The sequence below is a fragment of the Antechinus flavipes genome, chromosome 4 (genome assembly GCF_016432865.1).
Source record: "Antechinus flavipes isolate AdamAnt ecotype Samford, QLD, Australia chromosome 4, AdamAnt_v2, whole genome shotgun sequence".
NCBI classification, from domain to species: Eukaryota; Metazoa; Chordata; class Mammalia; order Dasyuromorphia; family Dasyuridae; genus Antechinus; species Antechinus flavipes.
Window position 1 is genome coordinate 302005330 of NC_067401.1, and position 22364 is coordinate 302027693.

The window sequence follows — 22364 nt, forward strand, 5'->3', positions numbered from 1 at the left end:
CCATGAACTGCTGAGAAGAAAGTGTATTCCTTTCTGTCTCCATTTAGTTTTCTCCAAAGATCTATTATATCTAACTTTTCTAATATTCTATTTACCTTTTTGACTTCTTTCTTATTTATTTTTTGTGTAACATTTATGTTACATTATGTAACATAAAACATTTATTCTAGATTTATCTAATTCTGAAAGTGCAAGGTTGAGATCTTCCACTATTATAGTTTTGCTATCTATTTCTTCTTGCAGTTCTCTTAATTTCTCTTTTAAGAATTTAAATGCTACACCACTTGGTGCATATATGTTTAATATTGATATTGCTTCATTGTATATGCTACCTTTTAGCAACATATAGTGCCCTTCCTTATTTCTTTTAATTAGATCAATTTTTGCTTTTGCTTGATCTAAGATCAGGATGGCTTCCCCTGCTTTTTTGACTTCACCTGAAGCACAAGAGATTTTGCGCCAACCTTTTATCTTTACTCTGTATGTATCTCCCTGCTTCAGGTGTGTTTCCTGTAAACAACATATTATAGGATTCTGACTTTTAATCCAGCCTGCTAAGTGCTTTCTCTTTATGGGGGAATTTACCACATTCACATTTATGGTCAAAATTATCAGTTCTTTATTACTTGCCATTTTGTTAACCCCTGCTTATGCTTTTCTCCTTTCTTTCCCCCTTACCCCTCTCTCCATTATTAAACTTGTGAGCACTCTCCCAGCCTCCCTTTTCAGTATCCCTCCTCCCACTTTAGAATTCCTCCCCCATCTTATCCCTTTTCCTCACAATTTCTGTATTCCCTTCCGCTTAGCTTACTCCTTCTCTTTTCACTTTTCCCCTCCCACTTTTCAATGAGGTGGAAGAAGTTTCACCATAAATCAAATATGTCTAATATTTTTCTCCTTAAGCCAATTCTGATGAGAGTATGATACACACTATGTTCATCCCCCTCCATTCTTTCTCTCAGATATAATAGGTTTCCTTTGCCTCTTCATCAGATGTAGTACCCCCACTTTACCCTTTTTCTGGTACAATTTCCTTTCCACCTCTAGTTTCTAGAACAAATTATATATGTGTTCTTTATATATCTTTATAACAGAAATATAGTTCCCAAGATTTCTTTTTACCTTTTTAGGTTTCTCTTGAGTTTTATATTTGGAGATTAAGCTTTTTCTTTAGTTCCAGTTTCTTCATCAGAAATAGATGCAATTCACTTATTTTGTTGAATGTTCATCTTCTTCCCTGGAAAAAAATCTCATTTTGGCTGGGTAAGTTATTTTTTGGCTGCATACCAAGTTCCTTAACTTTTTGGAATATCAGATTCCAGGCCCTTTGATCCTTTACTGTAGATGCTGCTAGATCCTGGGTAATCTTTATTGTGTCTCCTCTATATTTGAATTGATTTTTTATAGCAGCTTATGATATTTTTTCCTTGGTTTAATAGTTCTGGAATTTAGCCACTATATTTCTTGGACTTTTGATTTTAGGATCCCTTTCAGTAGATGATTGATGAATTCTTTCAATGTCTATTTTACCCTCTGTTTCTATGACTTCTGGGCAGTTCTCTTTGATAATTTCCTGGAAAATAGTGTCCAGGCTCTTTTTTTCATCATATTTTTCTGGGAGTCCAATAATTCTCAGATTGTCTCTCCTAGATCTATTTTTCAGGTCTGCTGTTTTCCCAAGACTTTTTTTACATTGTTTCTTTTTTTGGTTTTGCTTGACTGATTCTTGGTGTCTTCTCAAGTCATTCAATTCCATTTGTTCAATTATGATTTTCAATGAATTATTTTCTTCACTCACTTCTTTTATATCTTTTTCTAATTGTCCAACTGAGTTTTTAAGTGAGTTGTTTTATGGATTTTTTTCCATTTCGCCAATTTTATTTTTTAGAGAGCTATTTTCTTTTTCCAATTCACTAATTCTGTTTTTCAAGGATTTGATTCTTTATCCACTCTATCTTTAAATGAGTGGGATGACTTCTCCAGACTCTCTTGCTAAGCTTCCTTTTCCTTTTCCCATTTTTTTTTCTAGCTGTCTTGTGAGAGCCTTTTTAATTTCTTCTATGAGAGTCTTATGTGTTGAGGACCAGATCATATCCCCTTTTGGGGATTCATCTGGAGACAGTCTGGTTTTAGTCTCCTCCAGGTTTAAAGTCTGCTCTGTATCCATACAGAAGCTATCAATGGTTAGAGCCCATTTTAATTGTTTGCTCATTTTGTCATAGAAGAATCAAAGAAAACAAACTAGCAAAAAAAAAAAATGCAGTCTGCTTTTTTTTTCCTTAGGGGTGGGGGTGGAGGGGGACTGGATGGTATTACCAATTTCCTCTATAGACTGCAGAGGGCAGCAGTGATGCACTAGCAGGACAGTAATGGCTACGCTGAGTCTGTGCTCTGAGACTCTTGAGAGCATGCTGAGACACTCCGGATAAGTGTGGCCAGGTCCTGAGAGACCCTAGCTTCTCGGGGCTATAGTCTTTACCTCCTGTGTTTACAGATCCTCTGCTGGTCTACTGGCTTGCTGCCAATTTGTACAATTTTCTTCAGCATTTTTTATACGTCTTTTATCATTTGGACAAGTCTGAGTTTTAATGATTTCTTCAATATTTTTGTGCCTCTTTTACTAATCTATTAAGTCTCTTTTTACTTGTATAGCTCTCATTCTTTTTCCAACTTTTCCTCTATTACTGTTATTTGAATTTTTTTTTTAATCTTGTGTTTGCTCTTTTTAAAAAAATGTGTAAGATGTATTAGAAAAGAAACATTTGAAGAGGAAGATTCATCAGGTAAACATTACATAAGAGTTGAGAGTATGCGATATATTTCCAACAGTGGAAGGAGTACTTAAGCAAAAATCAGTAAACAGAGATTTTAATCAAGATTTGATTATTTATCAAGTCAACCAACCAATCAATCAACATTCATTTAAATTTCAACTGCATGCTAGGCACTAAGGATATAAAAAGTGAACAAAATAGTCTCTCTGGCCTTAGGCAAGTCATCAGCTTAAATTAGGTTTCCTCTTTAGAAAAATGTAAAGAATTATTTGCCTTGTTCTTAGTTATATGACTGTTATGAGGGCTAAATGAGATAGGAAATAGGAAATTACTTTGAGAAACTCTATACTACCATATAAATGTTATTATTAGTAAATGATGCTACTATTAATATTATCATTAACATATTATTCATAAATAATTGTCTTACTTGCACATATCATGACACAGAATTGACTCAGAGTCAATATACTCAAACAAAGAGTATAACAAACAATATACTCAAACAAAGAGTGTAACAGGCACAACAAAAGTAGTATAAAGGGCTGTAAAAGTGTGGACGTGGTTAAAAAAAGAAAAGAGAAAGAAGAAAACAGCATATTTACATATGGAGTGACAACAGAGGAAAGCTGGTCAGGTAACAACAAACTAATTTTGATCATGGCAATACATGAAAAGTTTGCACTAAAGGATGAAGAAATTGTCATCCTCACTAGTAGGAAGAGGGACCTCTCCACTAAAATAATGTTACTTTTGAAGTACTGAGGGACTATTACAATTATCTATGTATTTCATGTCAACACTAATGTTCTAAGTTGATAATGGATTTAAATATTAGAAATGCACTAGAGATAAACAGAAATTAAGTAACTTCATCAGTTTAATTTTAAAATATAGCATATATAATTATACCAGGATACTTATGTGGGAAAAGATGACTGGACATTTCATCAAAAAGAACTTTTCTTTAGCTACAAAGTAGGGGAAAAAAAATCTCAAAATGTGAACTCTATAATAATGTTTTCCTTTTGTCCATCGCAGATTATACACAATATAGATTGCTTTTCCTTATAATCTTTTTTATGTTATATACTTATTGCTTTAAATTATGTCCCAGAAAGTTGTCATGATAGTATTGAAAATTAAGGATTATCTTGACACTTAGACTAAGATATTCTAAGAATAAACTGAACTGTTTTTGGTATTATGCTTTATATAGCATCTTATATAAGGAACTCAGAATTTATTTATATTACCCAATAAATGTTCACATCCTCAATGTGTCACTGAAGTAGATGAAATCTCTTTTTGCAAGTCACTATTGTTCAGTGATTCTTGAGATTAAATAGTTAAATTCATTTTGCCTGCCATAAGCAATGCCAAATGTACTTTAATATAAAATGTATGTATGTTCTTAAAGTGTTTGTATTCTACTGGAGAAAGCAATATATGTGTATACATATATAAGAATATGTAAAGTAAATATATAGCATTTAGGGAGGAAGGAAAAGTATTAGCAAGTGGAAAGATTGCAAGGAAAGTAGTGGGTGAGCTGAGTTTTGGAAGAAGTAAGAAATTCTATGAAAGGGATGCTTTACAAACAAAGAAAAATGCAAAGGCATGAAGATGACAGAATACTGTATGTGAGAAACAGAGAAAGTCAGTTTGGATAGAAGACAAAAGTAAAGGAAGAAGAGTAATATATAATGAGGTTACAAAGAAAGATTGTGGTCAGGATGTGAAGAAATTTAAAAGCCAAAGATAAGTTTAATTTTTCACAGGGGAAATAGATATTCAGTGGATTTTATTGAATAGAGGAATGCCATGGTCAGTTTTGAACATAAGGGGGAAACTTTAGTAGCTATTAAGGGGAGATATTGGACAAAGGAACAATTTGAAGCAGGGAGATCAAGTGGTAATTCAATACAATAGTTCAATTAAGAAATGATAAAAACCTTAACCAACATTAGTACTGTATGATAGAGAAGAGGCATTGAGTATAAAAGATATTGTGGGAGTAGAAATGGCAAAACTCAGCAACTGATTAGATGTGGGAAGCAAAAGAGTGAAAAATTGAGAACATCAAAGTTTAAAAATTCAAGTGAAGACACAGGAGACTTGTTATGTAGAAAAAGATTGCAAGATTTAACTGTTAACACTTAGTTTTTGTTGTCATTTATTTACTTGTTTTTAATTAATCCCTGGGACTCAGAAACACAGTAGGCTGATCCCTAAAGGCCACAAAATAAGATGAAACCATGCATATACAAAAATGAATCCAAAGTTACTTCTACCTTCCAAGCATCAACACCCTCCCCAATATATTTATGAAACCATAACAGATAAGGCAACTGAGGCAGAGAGAGGATGTGTGACTAGTCTAATTTAAGCCAATGATGTTATTATGAGAGCAAAGATTAGAACATATATTTTTTTTAAGTCCTAATTTAGTGATCTTTCCAGATTACTTTCCTCAAACTGTGACAGTCTCAGAATCAGTAAATCTTTAATTAAAATTGTAAGGACTTTGACCAGTCAATTAGTCGAAAATTCCATATTACATATTATTGACAAAAATAATTCTATACATTAATAACATTTTGAGAATTTGAATTTTTAAAAGTTTACTTGAATTATCAGTTAAACAAAGTAAGACTCTGGGAGTATTTACCTGTGATGGGGTGAATCCAGACATATGGAAAGCTGAAAAGACAAGTGGAACCTCAGTCTTCAGTAACATTTCAATATAATGAGCACCACAAAAATATATGGGATGTATGCCAGACTCTGAGATATCACTAGGTAGGTATTTCTAAGTGAAAAAGAAGAACTAAGAATTAGTAAAAATATTGGCTAAATCCAATACATATATATATATATATATATATATATATATATATATACTTGTTTATGTCCTATTACATTATCCCTTAAATTGTTGCTTGGCAACTAATGTGATAGTACAGAAATGAAATAATAATTATTATCATTATGAACCTTAGTGGAAATTAAAATTAAGAATACTAGGCAGCAGAGAAAAAATGGAATAGGGGAATATAAAAACTCTTCAAATACACAAGAAACAAATATATTGGCCAACTTTGGCTTTCTATAGTAGTATAATTTTATCCTGAATTTAAAACAATCACCTTCAATATTAGAAGTCCAATAAAATGAATAAGATCAGTCTTGTTAACTATATTTTCTGAAAAGGATGCCCTTGCTGCTAACTAAATTTTAAAAGATGAGATAATAATATTTCTAAAATTTTCTTTGATCTCATCAACTATCAGTTCTCATAGTATAAAGGTGATCTATCCTCTATATTGTCTGCACTATCTAGCATAGGAAATATGTAAGTTAAAAACTAAAATAATTCATACTTTAAAGGTTAAAGATATTTTATCATAGACCAAATATGATTTTGACTTTATTATTCAATAATTTTTTTTGGATTATTTCAAAGTATGGAGAGATAAAAGTATCTGACAACACACAAATGGAAATTTCAATCTTATCTATGATGCTATTTGTTTAGAATTGTATTCATAGTGTCCATTTATAAAATGATAGTAGATAGTGATAAAAATTCATAAAATGCTATGTATTATTCTTGTATCCCCTTAAATAAAAAAGATTAATTGAAATATAATAGTTTTAATTTTAACGAATTTCATTCATTTAATTTAATGGTGTTTTACAGAATTCAAATTATTTAAAAAACAGAAATATATATATATATATATATATATATATATATATATATATATATATAATATATATATATAAATTCTATTAACCAGAAGATTTGACTAATAAGAACTAATAAAGTTATATAAAGGAATGAGTAAACTGGTGATTTAAAAAAATAGAAGTTAATATAGCATCTTTCCTTATGGGGTTGTTGTAAGGATCACATGGGATATTAATTATTAAAAAAAAATCTTATCACACTTAATGGGACACAGTAGGTGCTATATAAGTGCTTATTCCTTTCCAGTTTTTCTTCTCTCAGAAAAGTCATATTTTATTCTAGTAATGGTTAATTAGATGAATATATATTTTTATTCTCATAAAGATACTTCAGGGGAGCTCATTTATATCATGAACCTGAAAGAAATCATTACCTTCGGATTCCAAGTCATTTTAAAATTATACAAATGAAGATTTTTTTTTTCAAACATAAATCTTATTAGTTTGAAAGTAGTTGTGGTAAACTGTCACCTTGAAATGTCAAGGTGATGTTTAATACACTTACCATCTAGGGGAGGGAGTGGAGAGAAGGGAAGTTTAAAAAAAAAAAAAAAAAAAAAGGAACATAAAATTTTACAAGGGTGATTGTCAAAAATTATTGATACATATGTTTTGAAAATAAAAACCTTTAATAAAAAAGTGTAAAGGTGAGTTCATATGTTTATTTAAACTTCTACCATCATTATTAATTATATGATCTGCCATTAACAACAACAATAACAAAAAAGCTGATAAGAAACTAAAAAATAGAGTTTGTGAAGCTTGATATCCAATTCTGACAAAACTGCAGATTTTTAAAAATACATGTAAGATAATTCTTTAATATAAATTTTGTCAGCTGCAGAATATTTTAGTCTTTCATTACAAATTACAAAACAATTTTTTTGAGTTCAAGAATTTATCGAAGTGTTCAACAAAGAAAAACGTTTAAAAAAATAAATGGAAGCCATAAATAACTCTCCACTAACATTAAAAAAAAAATTAAAATTTGGTGAGAACCTCTTAAACATTAATCTCCCAAAAATATTTAAAATTATTTTTCTTTCTAACTATACCTACACATTCTAACAATCTTATGCTTTAATATTAATCTTGGACATATAGAAAAACAATATTCAAAACTGGCCCCGAAGTAGTACTTTTTGTTTGCACATGAACATTAAACCAACTAGTAAAAATTATTTTAATACCAGCTTTGAATTCAATAATGCATGCATTACTATCAATTTACCTGAGGTACAGAGAAAAAGTTTTTGAGAAAATATTATACACACACACACAACTGACATAGTTAAAGGCTTTCCAAAAGAAAACAATTTTCATAAACACATACACATATATAAAACTTACAGAAATATGCAGTCTTGGCAACCAGAGAAATGCAGAAGTTAGCAGCCTGGAGAATTTCTGCAGAACCTTTAGTGTTTTCTCTTGGTCACCCAACATTATAAGAAACAGAGAGGATACAAACCAGTCATGACCAGGGTAACGTCCTTGTAGACAGCCTATAGAATATTGTTAAGAAATAATCATAATTATATTTTTCTAATATGTGCAAATGTACAAAACAATTGCAGTTACCTGTGAAAAGGCATGGAAATAGGAGCTTATAAAATAAAAAAAAATTTCCCTGAACAAGTCTATAAAGAAATTCTAATGAAGGGAATTAAAATCAAATTAAGTACATTAAGAAAATTACTTTTAAAAAGATACAAAATTCTATATTAAATGTCATTACCTTGGGCACATTAAACTTGACTACTGTAGACAAAATATGTTTTTAAAATATTTAAAATGCTTTGAAAAAATATCTAGGAAACTTAAGTCATAGAAATGCTCTTTTTAAAATTTATTTCAAAAAGGATACGAAGTGGAGATTTTATTGATGTTTGCTGCTGCTTCAGAAATCTCTCAGAATGCTTCAACACCAAAGTAAGATCATTTTCAGCACCATCTTTCAGTAGATTAAGGAATCTACCATATCTACATGAATCCACCAAACATTTAAAATGAGAAATGCACTAGAAAACAATTGACTAAAATCTATTTAATGTGAATTAATATATATGGAAGCTAATTTTAAAATTTCTTATTCAAAATTCTTAATTCCCCCAGAATTCTAACAGAACCTAACAAGGTTCCCATGTTCAATACAACAAAGAATTTGTGGAGAGATAATATTTAGAGAGAAATGGATTTGAACTTCATGGGCAAAAGAGAGCCACTGAATATTTCTGAGTAGGAGCTAGACTAAACCATGCATAGGATTATATCAATCCTATACAGGATGGCTTAGAAAGGGAAAAGAATAGAGACAAGAAAGAATTGTGAAGAAGTTACTGCAAAAATCCATATTCTGAGTAATAAAGAGAATGGTGACTCGGACCATGATAAAGAGATCTTGAATACTAGAATACTGTGGTGAAAGATTTGGTAGTTGACTGCATATAAGAAATGAAAGACGGGAAAAAAATTAGCTTTAATTTTAAGGATTAAGGATTGCAAAACAGGAGATTTAGAGCTGGAAGAGTCCTCAGAGAAAATCTATTCTGATCTTGTCACACCAGACCTATAACTATATTAAAAAGCAGAAATCATCAAAACCATTTGGTAGTGGCTAAGAAATAGGATAATGGATGAGTGAAATAGTTTAGGTACACAAGATATATTAGTCAATGACTATTAATGTCTTCTGGTAGATAAACTCGAAGACTCCAACTTCTGGGATAAGAACTCGCTCTTTACTAAAAAATGATGGGAACATTAGAAAAGAGTATGGCAGAAAATAGGCACTGACCAACATCTCACATCTTCTACCAAGATAATGTCAAAATGGGTTCAGTATTTAGACACGGTGATATCACAAACAAATTAATAGAGCAAGGGATAGACAGTCAGATCTTTGGAGAAGGGAAGAATTACAGCCAAAGAACTAGAGAAGATTATAAAATGAAAAATAGATAACTTTGATTATATTAAATTTAAAAAGGTTTTGTGCAAACAAAACTAATGCAGTCAAGATTAGAAGGGAAGCAAAAAGCTGGGAAACAATTTTTACAGCTAGTGTTTCTGATAAAGATTTCATTTCTAAAATATGTGGAGAATTTAGCTAAGTTCATAAGAACATAAATCATTCTCCAAACTGATAAATGGTCAAAGGATATGAACATACAATTTTCAAATAAAGAAATTTAAGCCATTTCTAGTCATATAAAAAATGCTCTTAGTCATTATTGAATAGAGAAATGGAAATTAAAGCAACTTTGAAGTACTACTTTATACCTGGCAAATTGTCTAAGATGGCAGGAAAAAATACTGATAAATATGGGAGGAGATATGGGAAAGCTGAACACTACTATTGGAGAGCAATTTGGAACTATACCCAAAGGGATATAAAACTGTGCATATCTTTTGATCCAGTACTGTCTTTACTAGGTTGATATAAATGAGGGAAAAGGACGTATGTACAAAAAATGTTTGTGGCAGTCCTTTTTTTATAATGGCAAAGAACTGGAATTTGAGAGTATACACATCAGTTAGGGAATGGCTGAACAAAGTATAGTATATGAATGTAATGGAATACTATTGTACATTAAGAAAAAATGAGTGGCTGGATTTCAGAAAAACCTTGGAATGTCTTACATGAATTGATGCTGAGTGAGTTGAACAGAATCAGGAGAATATGTTTAATATGACTGTACATGAATAACCTGTATTAGATTGCATACTGTCTTGGGGATGAGGTCAGGGAGAGAGATAAGGATGGGGAAAAATGAAAGTTAGAATTATAAAATGTTGAAAAGTAAATTAAAAAGTTAAAAAAAACAATAACAAAACACATGAAACAAATGCAGAGTGGCAGAACCCACAAAAAGGTAAAGAATTTTCCAGCCAAAGACAATTTAGAAGGTTGAAAGGAAAGGTCTGCTTGAGAGTCAAGTACAATTCAGACCAGATGTAAGTCTACATTTTAGGAAACTGGGAACTTACCTTTGGGGTGATTGAATAAGCAGTCACAGTAGCTGTTTCTGGAAATCTCAGACTACAAACAGTAAATGGATCAGAAAACTACTCAGAAGGACATTACAGGGATTCCTTTGCACCTGGTACTAGGTGCAGGATCAGAAAACTACTCAGAAGGACATTACAGGGATTCCTTTGCACCTGGTACTAGGTGCAGGATTCTGTTACATTGCCCGTATGGGGATAGAGATCATAGTCTTGGGTTGTAGTGCCAGGGCAAGGTGGAGTACTAGCACACTAAAGTTTCAAAAATGGGGAACCTGGACATAGTTGCAAGGCAATAAAGAGTGTGTGGTCACTTAGGGATCAGGGCACAGGCTAAGAAAACAGTAAACACACTTCTCTTTAAATCATACCACTGTGAAAGAGCTGAAAGTTTACAGACTCAGAGACTTGAAAGAAGCTGTACAAAAACCCTGAAGCTCTCTCTACCTTGAGAGCCTATTCCAACAATTTTAATATAAAGTTAAAAGTAAAAAAAATAAAGACTTAAAAATTAGTATGCAACAGAAAACAATTATGAGCACAGAACGCTACTGTGGTGACAGAAGATTAAAACAAAAGAAGTCAACAAAGTTAAAACTGCTATATCCAAAGCCTAAAGGAAAAAAAAAAAAAAAAAGATGAACTGGTTTTAGGTTCATAAAGAATTTTAGAACATCCTAAAAAGGATAGTAAAATATCAAATAAGAGAGGTACAGGAAAAATTTTGAACAAAAATGACAATGATGTGAGAAAATCATGAAAAAAGATAGATAGCTTCATAAAGTAGACAAAAAAAAAGAAGAAGAAAATAATACCTTATAAAACAAAATAGGCCAAATAGTGGGGGGAAGAAGCACAAGAATCCAATGAAGAGAAAATTGCTTTAAAATGTTTAATTGACCAAATGGAAAAATATATACAAAAATTCACTGAAGATAAATCCTCACAAAGCAGAATTGACCACTTGGGAAAAGATAAGCAGAAATTGACTGAAGAAAAGAACTCTTTAAAAAGCAGAGTTAGCCCCATGGAAAAATGAGATACAGAAGTTCATTGAAGAAAATAATTCTTTAAAAATTTATATTAGGCAAATAAAAGCTAATAACTACATGCAACATCAAAAATTTAAAAAAATCAAAAGAATGCAGAGAAGTGGAAGAAAATGTGAAATCTCTCTTTGGAAAAACAAGCAATCTAGAAAATAGATTCAGGAGAAATGATTTAAGAATTATTGGACTTCCTGAAAGCCATGATCAAAAAAAAGAGCCTAGACATTAACTTTCAAGAAATTTTCAAGAAAAACTGCCCTGAGATTCTGGAACTAGAGAACTTAGAATAGAAATTAAAACAATCCACTGTTCACTTCCTGAAAGAGATCACCAAATGAAAACTCCAAGGAATACTATCATCAAATTCCAGAGATCTATGGTCAAGGAGAAAATAATGTAATAAGCATAGGAAGAAATAATTTAAATATCATGGAACACAGTGAAGATAGCACAAGATTTAGAAGTTTTTAGAATATGTTATTGTAGAGAGCAAAGATGCTAGGATGACAGTCAAAAATCCATCCACCCACCAAAATTGAATATGATCATTCTGGGAAAAAGATGGGCACTCAGTGAAACAGAAGACTTTCAATAATTTCTAATGAAAGGATCTGAATAGACAATCTAACTTTCAAATAAAAGATTCAAAAATAGAGGAAAGAGAAATCATAAGGTTAAACTATTTCTGTTCCTACATGGGAAGATGGTATGTATAATTCCTAAGAATTTTCTCATTAAGGCAGACTGAAGAAATGCACATAGAGAGGATGGGTCTGAATTTAATATACTAGAATTATTACCTAAAAAAAAACAAAATTAAGTGATAAAAAAAAAATTCACTAGGAAAAAGTTTAAAAAGTAAAGGCACAAGTGCAAAAGAACTAGAGGGGAAGATGGGGAAGGCAATGGGAGTGTATAAACCTTATTTTCATTGGAATTGCCTCAAATAGGTAACAACAAAATACGCTCAACTGGGTATAAAAATCTATCTTATTCTATAGGAAAGTAGGAAAGGAAGGGGATAAGAGAAGGTTTGGAGGTACTGATAGAAGGGAGGACAGATTGTGGGACATAGAAGTTAGTCAGAAGCAAAACACTTTTGAGGATCCTCAGGATGAAAGAAGAAAGACAGTAATATAAACAGGAAAATAGGATAGAGGATTAGGATTAGAAATAGGATTGGAAATCATAATTTTGAAAAAAAAATTTACATTTAAGTTTCTCTGATAAAGGCCTCATTTCTCAAATATATAAAACACTGAGTTAAATATATTGGGGGAATGGTTAAATATATTGGGGAATATGCATATGTGAATATTTTTCATATGAGCCATTCCCCAATTGATAAATGGTGAAAGGATATGAACAGGCAGTTGTCAGAGAAAATAATTAAAACTCTCTATACTCATATACACTGATGAGAGAAACACAAAATACTTCTGTGATACTATTCCATATTTATCAAAATGGCTAACTATAACAGAAAAGGAAAATTATAAATATTAGAGGTGTGTTGGAAAACTGAGACACTATTGCTCTACTGGTGGAGTTGTGAACTGATTCAATTATTCTGTAGAACAATTTGGAAATATGGCCACAGAGTTTTTTAAACCACGTATATACTTTGCTCCAGTAATACCATAGTAGGGCTGTGTTCCTAAGAGATAAAAAACCAGAAAGGAAATATAAAAAGTATTTGTAATGGTGGCAAAGAATTGGAAATTGAGGGAATACTCATCAATTGAGGAATAGCTAAACAAGTTGGGCTGTATGATTTGATAGACTATTATTATGCGTTAAGAAATGATGAGCGGGATGGTCTCAGGAAAACCTGGAAAGACATGAAATAATATAAAGTGAAAATAGCAGATCCAGGGGAACATTGTTCATAACAATAGCCAATAGCGTACAATAATAAGTGAATTTCAAAAGACTTAGCTATTCTCATCAGAACAATGTCATCCATATTTTTGATGAAAAATGTTCTCCATCCTGAAAGAATTTATGAAGTCTGAATGTAGATCAAAGCATATTTTTTAAACTTTTTTTGGGGGGAGGCTTAAATTTGTGTTTTGTTTTATAACAATTATGTTTTGCATGACTATATACATATACATAACCTATGTTAAATTATTTGTTTTTGCAGTGAGGAGTAGGAGGGAGTGAAAGAGAAAGGGAATTTGGAACTCATTTTAAAAAATGAATGTTAAAATTTTTTTTAAAACATGTAACTGGAGCAAAGAGAACATAGTACGTAAATATTTAAAAATAATGTATTTCAAAAAATATATAGAAACAATCAATAATTTAATTAAAGAGAATGGCAACAATGAGATAACATTCCCAAATTTGTGAGATGCAGCCAAAGCAGTTCTTAGAGGAAAATTTATATCTCTAAGCAAAAACTTCAATAAAATAGAAAAAGAAGAGATAAATGACCTAAGCATGAAACTGAGAAAAAAAACTAGTGAAAAAACAAAAGTAAAATCCCCCAATTAAACACTAAATTGGAAATTCTGAAAATTCATGAAGACAATAAAAGTGAAAAAAAAATTGAACTAACAAAAATAAGATTTATAAAACAGAAACAAACTTGATGAACATTTGGTAAATACATTTTAGAAAAAAGAAGGAAACCAAATTACCTGTATCAAAAATGAAAAGGGTAAATGTATTACCAATGAAGATGGAATAAAGCAATTTTAAAGAGTTACCTCAATGAAATGGATTATTATTATTTACAAAAATATAAATTGTCCAGATTAACAGAAGAGGAAATAAAGTACTTAACAACCTTACAAAAAGAGGTTGGATAATCCACTAATGAGACATCTTAGGAAAAAAATTCAAGAAAAAGTTTACAAGTATATTCCATCAAATATTTAGGCAACATAATCTTCATATTATCTAATGTACTTTGGGGGGGAAAAAAAGCAAAGCAGAAGTCCTATCAAATTTCTTTTATGATACAAATACAATTTTCATAACAAAACAAAAAGAGCAAAAATTATGAAAGAACACTATAGATCAATTTCATTAATAAATATTAATATAAAAATTTAAATAAAATACTAACAAAGAGAATATATAATTATATCATAAAAATTATACCCTATGACCAGGTAAAATTTTTGGAAGGCAGAACTGGTTCAATATTAGGAAAGCTAACAGCATAATTGACTATGTCAACAATAACAAAAAAAATTATATGATTACATCAATTTATGCAGAAAAACCTTTTGATAAAATACAACATCCATTCTTGTCAAAAATAATGAAAATTGAAAAATTACTAATTGTTATGGGGCAGAACTCTGTACTTGAAACAAGGATTCTTACAAGATGCTAACTCAGTGGAATTGATAAGACAATGGTTATTTAGTTTAGTATGGTGATTAATAGTTCTCTAGTTCAGTACATGTACTTAGTACTTAATATAATTCCACAAGATTCACCCCTATAATAATGTAATTAAAATAGAGGATATAAGCTGGGATGAACTCAGCCAGAGTCAGAGCCAGGGAAGACAAGAGGACTGAAGGCAGGAGCTCAAGCTCTCAGAGCCAAGAAGAAACATTTATTCCATCTTCATCAGCCTCATGGTGGCTGGCCTGTCCTCCTGCTCCCCCCACTGAGACCAAGGCCGGGCCCAAGGCAAGGAGATATTAAATAATTTGGACTCTAACACCTAGTGTTATTATTCTATTGAAAAGAAGGGTGGTCCAGAGATCTCCAAGAAAACCAACAAGAACATTACAACTAATAGAGAAATGTTTTATATGATTGCACATGTAACCTATATTAAAATTGTTTGGCATCTCATGGAGGGAATAGGGATGGAAAGAATGGATATAATTTTGAACTCAAAACTGAAAAAACAAAACAAAACATGAATGTTAAAAGTTGATTTTAAATGTAACTGGGGGAAAATAAAATATTATTTAAAAAAGAAAAAACAATAGGAAGCACAGAAATAAATGGTGTCTTTCTTAAAAGGATAATGGTATCTATCTAATAAAATCATGAGTATTATCTGTAATGAAGATAAACTTGCAGCTTTCCACTAAGATCAAGGGTGAAAGAAAGATGTCCATTATTACTATTATCATCAGTACTGTGCTAGAAATTCCAACTGTAGCAATAAGACAAGAAAAAAAAGGAAGGAATAAAAATAGTTCAAGAGGAAACAAAATTATTATTCTTTGTAGATGACATGATGATATAGCTAGAATACCTTAGAAAGTCAACAAAAAGTTAATTGAAACAATTAACAACCTCAGCAAAGTTGTAGGATATAAAATGAACCCACATAAATCATCAGCATTTCTGTATAATACTAATAAAAACCAATAGCATGGGATAGAAAGAGAAAGCCAATTAAGATAACTGCAGACACTTATAAAATGCTTGGGAATCTATCTGCCAAAACAAGGCCAGGAACATATGAACACAATTACAAAACATTCATCACACAAATAATTCTAATTAGGTTAATTGATTCAATACCACATCAATCAAGTTACCAAAACTTATTTGGAAGACCTAGGAAAAATAAGAACAAAATTTGTCTGAAAGAAGAAAAGATCAAGAATATCAAAGAAATCAATGAAACAAAAGTGTGAAAGGTGGCTTGGCAGTGCCAGATCTCAAATTAATGTATTACAAAGCTGTAATAATCGGATTAACCTGGTACTTAAAATTACACAGATGGATCAGAGGAATGGATTAGATACCTAATATAGAATAAATAATCTAATATGTGACATATTCAAAGATCCAATTCTTTTAAAGTAAAAACTCACCATTTGATAAAAATTGTTAGGAAAACTGGATAGCATAGACCAACATCTTATGCTATATGCCATGAATTATAAGGAGTAATATCATAAATAAATTCAAGAAGCCTGGGGAAAATGTGCCTATCAGATTTATGGATAAGGGAAGAATTTGAGACTTAATAAGAGATAGAATCACGGTAAGTAAAATTGATAATTCTGATTATATGAAATTAAAAAAAAATTTGCACAAACTAAGGCAATCAAAATTAGAACAGAACTGGGGGAAAATTTTTGCAACAATTTTCTCTAATAAAACCGTAGAAAAATTTGCTGCATATTGCTGGAAGAAATGATGAACAGAATGTTCTCAAAAAAAAACCCTGCAAAGACTTATGTACACATGCAAAGTGAAGTGCGCAGAGACAAGGGAACATTGTCCAACACCAGCAATACTGTAAGGATGATCAAATTGTGACTTAGCAATTCTGATCAGGATAATGATTCAAAGGACCCATGATGAAGAATGCTATCCATCTATGAAGAGAGAACAGATGAACTCTAAAGGGAGAATAAAGCATTTTTTTTTTGCTTTCTTTATCTTGTTTTATTTTTTTGTCTGTGTTTTCTTTGAAATGATTGAAATAGAAATATTTGTGGGATTTTACATATAATTAATATAAAATATAAAAATTAATATAAAATTGCATGCCTTATCAAAGAGAGGGTAGGTGGGAGAATTTATAACTAAATTTTTTAAACAATAATAATTTTTACATATAATTGGGAATATATATAATGAAATAAATAAAAATATATTAAAAATAATTTAGAAAGACCCTAAATGCCAGTGGGATGTCCGGATTTTATACTCAGGATACAGAAAGCAATTAAAGATTTTTAAACAGGAAAGAATAATATGAGCAATACTTTTTGAAAGAGCAATCTCACAGTAATATATAGAGCTGATTAGAGGAAGGAAGGGTGGGAGGCATAGAGATCAGTTTAAAAAAACAAGTATAAGAGCTATCAATGTTTTGAACTTGAAAAGAGATAGTAATAACAGTGAAGTTGAAACATGGTAAGATATAGAATGATAGTATCAATAGGGAAATTGGGAGGAATAGCAAGTTGTAAGGGAGGAGGTGAAGAGAAGTTCCATTTGGACAAGTTTAGTTTGTACTGCTACTGAATACCCATGAAGGGAGAGAATCAACAATAGAGTCTTGAAGAATATTAAAAGAAGGCAAAAGGAGGAAAAGAAGCAAAAATGAAAGATCTATGGCTGCAGATAAAAGGACCAAGGTAGGAGACAAAAAGGCCAAGAGATCAAAGTATGTCAAGAAGGAGAATGTTCAAATAGTAGAGAGAGGTTCCCTCCATCCCCCACCCCCCAAAAAAAGGTGAGAATAATTTACTGGATTACCAGGTCATTGGCAATTTTTAAGAATGGAATTTCAGAATAATGGTGGAAATGACTGCCAAATGGCAAGGGATTAAACAGTAAAAGGACAGTAAGAAAATAGAGGCAGCAAGTGTGAGCTACTCTCAAGAAGTCTAAGAGTAGAGAAATATGGGTTGGTAGTTCAAAGCTGTAGCAGTTCCAGAGAAAGTGTTATCCTGATTTAACAGATTTTATAATGTACTGGAAGGCTAGAATTAAAGACCTATCAGATTTTGGAGAAGAACTATAAATTATCTGTTTCAAATACCCAACTTGATGAACAAGACTTAGAGATGATAAAGCAAGAAATAATTTTAAAGATCTTAAAATTTTGTAAGACTTTATGCTTTTAAAATGCTTTCATACAATTTATCTTAGTTGATCCTCTGGAGGCAAGAATAGTATTATCCTAGTTTTATATAAGTGATTTATAAAAGAGGGTCAGGAAAATCAGGATTCTTTAATTACCAGGTCAGCACATTATACTTATTCATTCTGTAGTAGAAGTAAAATTTAAAAATTATGAATCTCAACTAAATTAATTCTAATTCATTAATTTTAATTTGTGCATTTATTGTGCTCATCATCATAGAATGCTAATTAGAAGTAATTCTATTTTTAGAAAATAAGTAAGAATCTGCTATTATTTGCTGATTTTAAAATGTTATTTCTGGAAAGGACAGTGATACAGATTTAAACATGCCTCAATTGACTTCTAGAATAATGATTAACAGTTATAGTTTGTAAAGAAAATTTAATGATATGCCAATACTTTAAAAAATTTTTTATTTTCTCTAAGATGAACTCTGATTTAATGATATAAAATAGTGAGTTGTCAAAGTAATATTATTAAACATACTACAGGCAGAGAAAATAAAATCAAGAAAAACATGAGATAGTTTCAAAAAGTATACCTGACAGTCATTTTAATGCCAAGCTGCTGCACAGATGAAAGACTTTCATTCTTCACATCTGCATCAGTAGCTACAAAACAATAGAAAACTAAGTCATAAAAATGTATTAAAGCCTGAATAATCATGTTTAATTGAAAATTGATGAAAATAATATTTTTACATATTTTAAAGAGAATTTTGAAAACTGATGAATTTGTATTCTAAATGTCTCATTTTATTTTCAAATAACTTAACTAAAGCTTCACATAATTACTTTTATCATAAAAGGGCATTTAAAAATCACATAAAAAATAAAATGTGACGATATTAGACTTATTTTCTATTTTACTGGGCTATGTATTTTCTAGCATATACAAATGTCAAGATGAAAACAATCTCAAAATATTGCACTTTCATCTAGCAATGCATAATACCACAATATTCAAAATTTTTTAGTAGAATCTAATACAAAGTGTTCATTTATCTCAATATTTAAAAGCAAAAATATTTCAATAACTTATAGGTTAAATATTTTAAAAATCCATATTCCTATTTATGTGCTATACTCAAAGATTAAATTTTATTAAATGTTACATCTGAAATATGTTCTTTATTCTTTACAAACTCTTTATAAGTTGTCATCCTTTATATAATATTCTAGAATTTAGGATGATAGTGAGGTGGTACAGAGCACTATACCTGGAGTCAGAAAGTGTGTTCAAAACAAGCTTCACACGACTGTATGACTCTGGGCCCATTGCTTAATCTAAACTTTTTTGCCTCAATTTCCTCATTTATAAAATAAGGAAATGGCAAACCATTCTAGTATCATTGCCAAGAACTATCAAGGGAGGTTATGAAGAACAAAGAATTTAGAAGAATATGTTGTTTCCTTAACTAGAAGGGAACAAGAGTATCATGTTTTATCACATTTAGTATATTTACTGAGAATTTTTTTTTTCTTAGCCTCTAAAAGATTTCTCCTGATGTGAATTAAGGAATGGAAAAATATGATAATTAGCATATGTAAATATCCTCCTCCCATCAAGTATCTGTGCCAGTCAGATCATGAAGACACAATAAGGACATTAGATCATCCTGTTTTAATATCTACCAATTAATTAGACTAAAAACATTTCAGTATGGAAAAGATACAATAATAATTTCACAAAGTACCTACACCTGTGCAGCTGCAATGGTTATTGCAATATTCTACTGGGGATTATAGACACAATTTTATTTTGTCATTAAAAGAGGTTCTTTCATATAGATATATGGTTAGCCTCATACAAGTGATTCCCCAATCTGCATTTCAATAATATAATGGAAATTAAAGAAAAAACTAAATATCCTAAAGGATATTCATAACTAATATATCAAAGGGTAATTAAATGTAATTCATAAGATGCTCCATTAATTTAAATTTAAAATATTTTTGTTTGTCAATCAAGAATGCAACAAAGTTATTAAGTGGCTTCTATGTGCTAAATTTCGTGCTTAGCACTGAGGATATAGAAACAACACAAAATATAACAATCTCTAAGGGGCTTATATACAAAAAAAAAAAAATTCTAATCATCACTTCCAATCACGATTGTTTAAATTATAGCTATTAAAAAACAACATTTCTGAAGCTTTCAAATTTGATTACCCTACTTGTACTGCAAAGACTGAACCTGTATTTCACAATATTCTACTGTTATGGCTCTATTTCAATGAATATTCTTTCTGTACTCTTATTATTTCTTACAATTGTTCTAACTTCTGTACAGTCCCATTGTTCAATACTAATCTTTAACATGGTAATCCTATATTTTTTACTCTTTCTCTTAGAGGTCCCATATAATTTTTTTTTTAATTTAACTGTATAATCATGTGTAAATCATTTAACTTATTTTAGTCTCTGTTTCCTCATTTGCAAAATAAAAATAATAACTATAACATTTACCTTAAAAATTGCTGTGAGGATACAAAGAGCTGATATATGTAAATTACTTTGAAAACTTTAAAAAATGCTCTATCAATTATCACTATAATCATCATCATGAGTTATCTCTATTAAGCTCTAGTCCAAATCCCTTACTTCTGATAGGTGATCTTTTCTTGCCCAGAAATAAGAGTATACATCATATAATGGCCATATCTTTACTATGCTACCTTGCCTTTCACCACCTTATTCTTCAATTCCCATCTTTTTTTATTAAAGTTTTTTTTTTTTATTTTCAAAATATATACATAATTTTCATCCTTGTAAAATCTTGTTCTAATTTTTCCCTTTCCTTCCTCCCACTCCTCCTCCACTTGGCAAGTAATCCAATATATTTAAACATGTTCTTCTATACATAGTTCCATAATTATCATGCTGCACAAGAAAAATCTGATCAAAAAGAGAAAATGAAAAAGAAAACAAAATGCAAACAATAAAAAGAGTAAAAATATTATGTTGTGATCTTGTCACACTCCTCTCTCTGGGTGCAGATAGCTCTTTCCATCACAAGACCATTGAAACTGGCCTGAATTACCTCTCTCTTGAGAAGAGTCACGTCCCTCAGAATCGATCATGGTATAATCTTGCTGTTGCCATGCATAATGATCTTCTCTTTCTGTTCACTTCACTCAGCATCAGTTCATATAAGTCTCTCCAGGCCTCTCTAAAATCATTCTGCTTATCATTTCTTATAGAACACTAATATTCCATAACATTCATATACCAGAACTTATTCAGCTATACTCCAACTGATGGACATCCACCCAGTTTTTTGCTGCTATAAAAAAGGGGGGGGGGGGGCTGACAGAAACATTTTTGCACATGTGGCTTCCTTTCCCTCCTTTATAATCTCTTTGGGATACAGGCCTAATAGAAACACTGGGAGATCAAAGGATATGCAAGTTGATACCCCTTTGGGTATAGTTCTAAATTGCTCTCCAGAACGGTTAATCAGTTCACAACTCCACCAACAATGTAGTAGTGTCCTAGTTTTCCTCACATCCTCTCCAACATTCATCATTATCTTTTCCTGTCTTAGCCCCAATCTGAGAGGTGTGTAGTGGTATTTCAGAGTTGTCTTAATTTGCATTTCTCTGATCAATAGTGATTTAGAGGACCTTTTCTTATGACTAAAAATGGTTTCAATTTCTTCTGAAAATTGTTTCTTCATATCCTGACAATTTATTAACTGGAGAATAAGGTCTTTATCTAAGTTAATATAATAAAAACTATCCATTTTGCATTCCATAATATTTTCTAATTCTTTGGCCACAAATTCCTTCCTTCTCCACAGATCTAAGAGGTAGACTATCCTTTGTTCTTCTAATTTGCTTATAAGATCATTCCTTATGTCAAAATCATGAACCCATTTTGATCTTATCTTGGAATAAGGTATTAGGTGTGGGTCAATGGCTAATTTCTGCCATACTAATTTCCATTTTTCTCAATAGTTTTTGTCAAATAGTGAGTTTTTGTCTCAGAAGCTAGGTTCTGTGGGTTTATCAGACATTAGATTACCATAGTCATTGACTATTTTGTTCTGTGAACCTAATGTATTCCAATGATCCACTATTCTATTTCTTAAACAGTACCAAAGATTTTGATGACCACTGCTTTACAATACAGTTTTAGGTCTGGTTCAGCGATGCCATCTTCATTTGAATTTTGTTTCATTTATTTC

General features: G+C 30.9%; 1 protein-coding gene across 1 annotated transcript in view; it reads right to left on the minus strand.

Annotated features, from left to right (window-relative positions):
• The window catches only part of TBC1D32 (TBC1 domain family member 32), a 180506-nt gene that overhangs the window by 29769 nt on the left and 128373 nt on the right, over positions 1-22364 (minus strand). Inside the window, exons 29-32 of the mRNA XM_051997642.1 lie at positions 18718-18787; positions 8395-8510; positions 7878-8032; positions 5446-5586 (exon numbers count right to left, since the gene is read on the minus strand). Coding sequence (XP_051853602.1) covers positions 5446-5586; positions 7878-8032; positions 8395-8510; positions 18718-18787 — 482 coding nt within the window. The remainder of the gene's footprint in view (positions 1-5445; positions 5587-7877; positions 8033-8394; positions 8511-18717; positions 18788-22364) is intronic.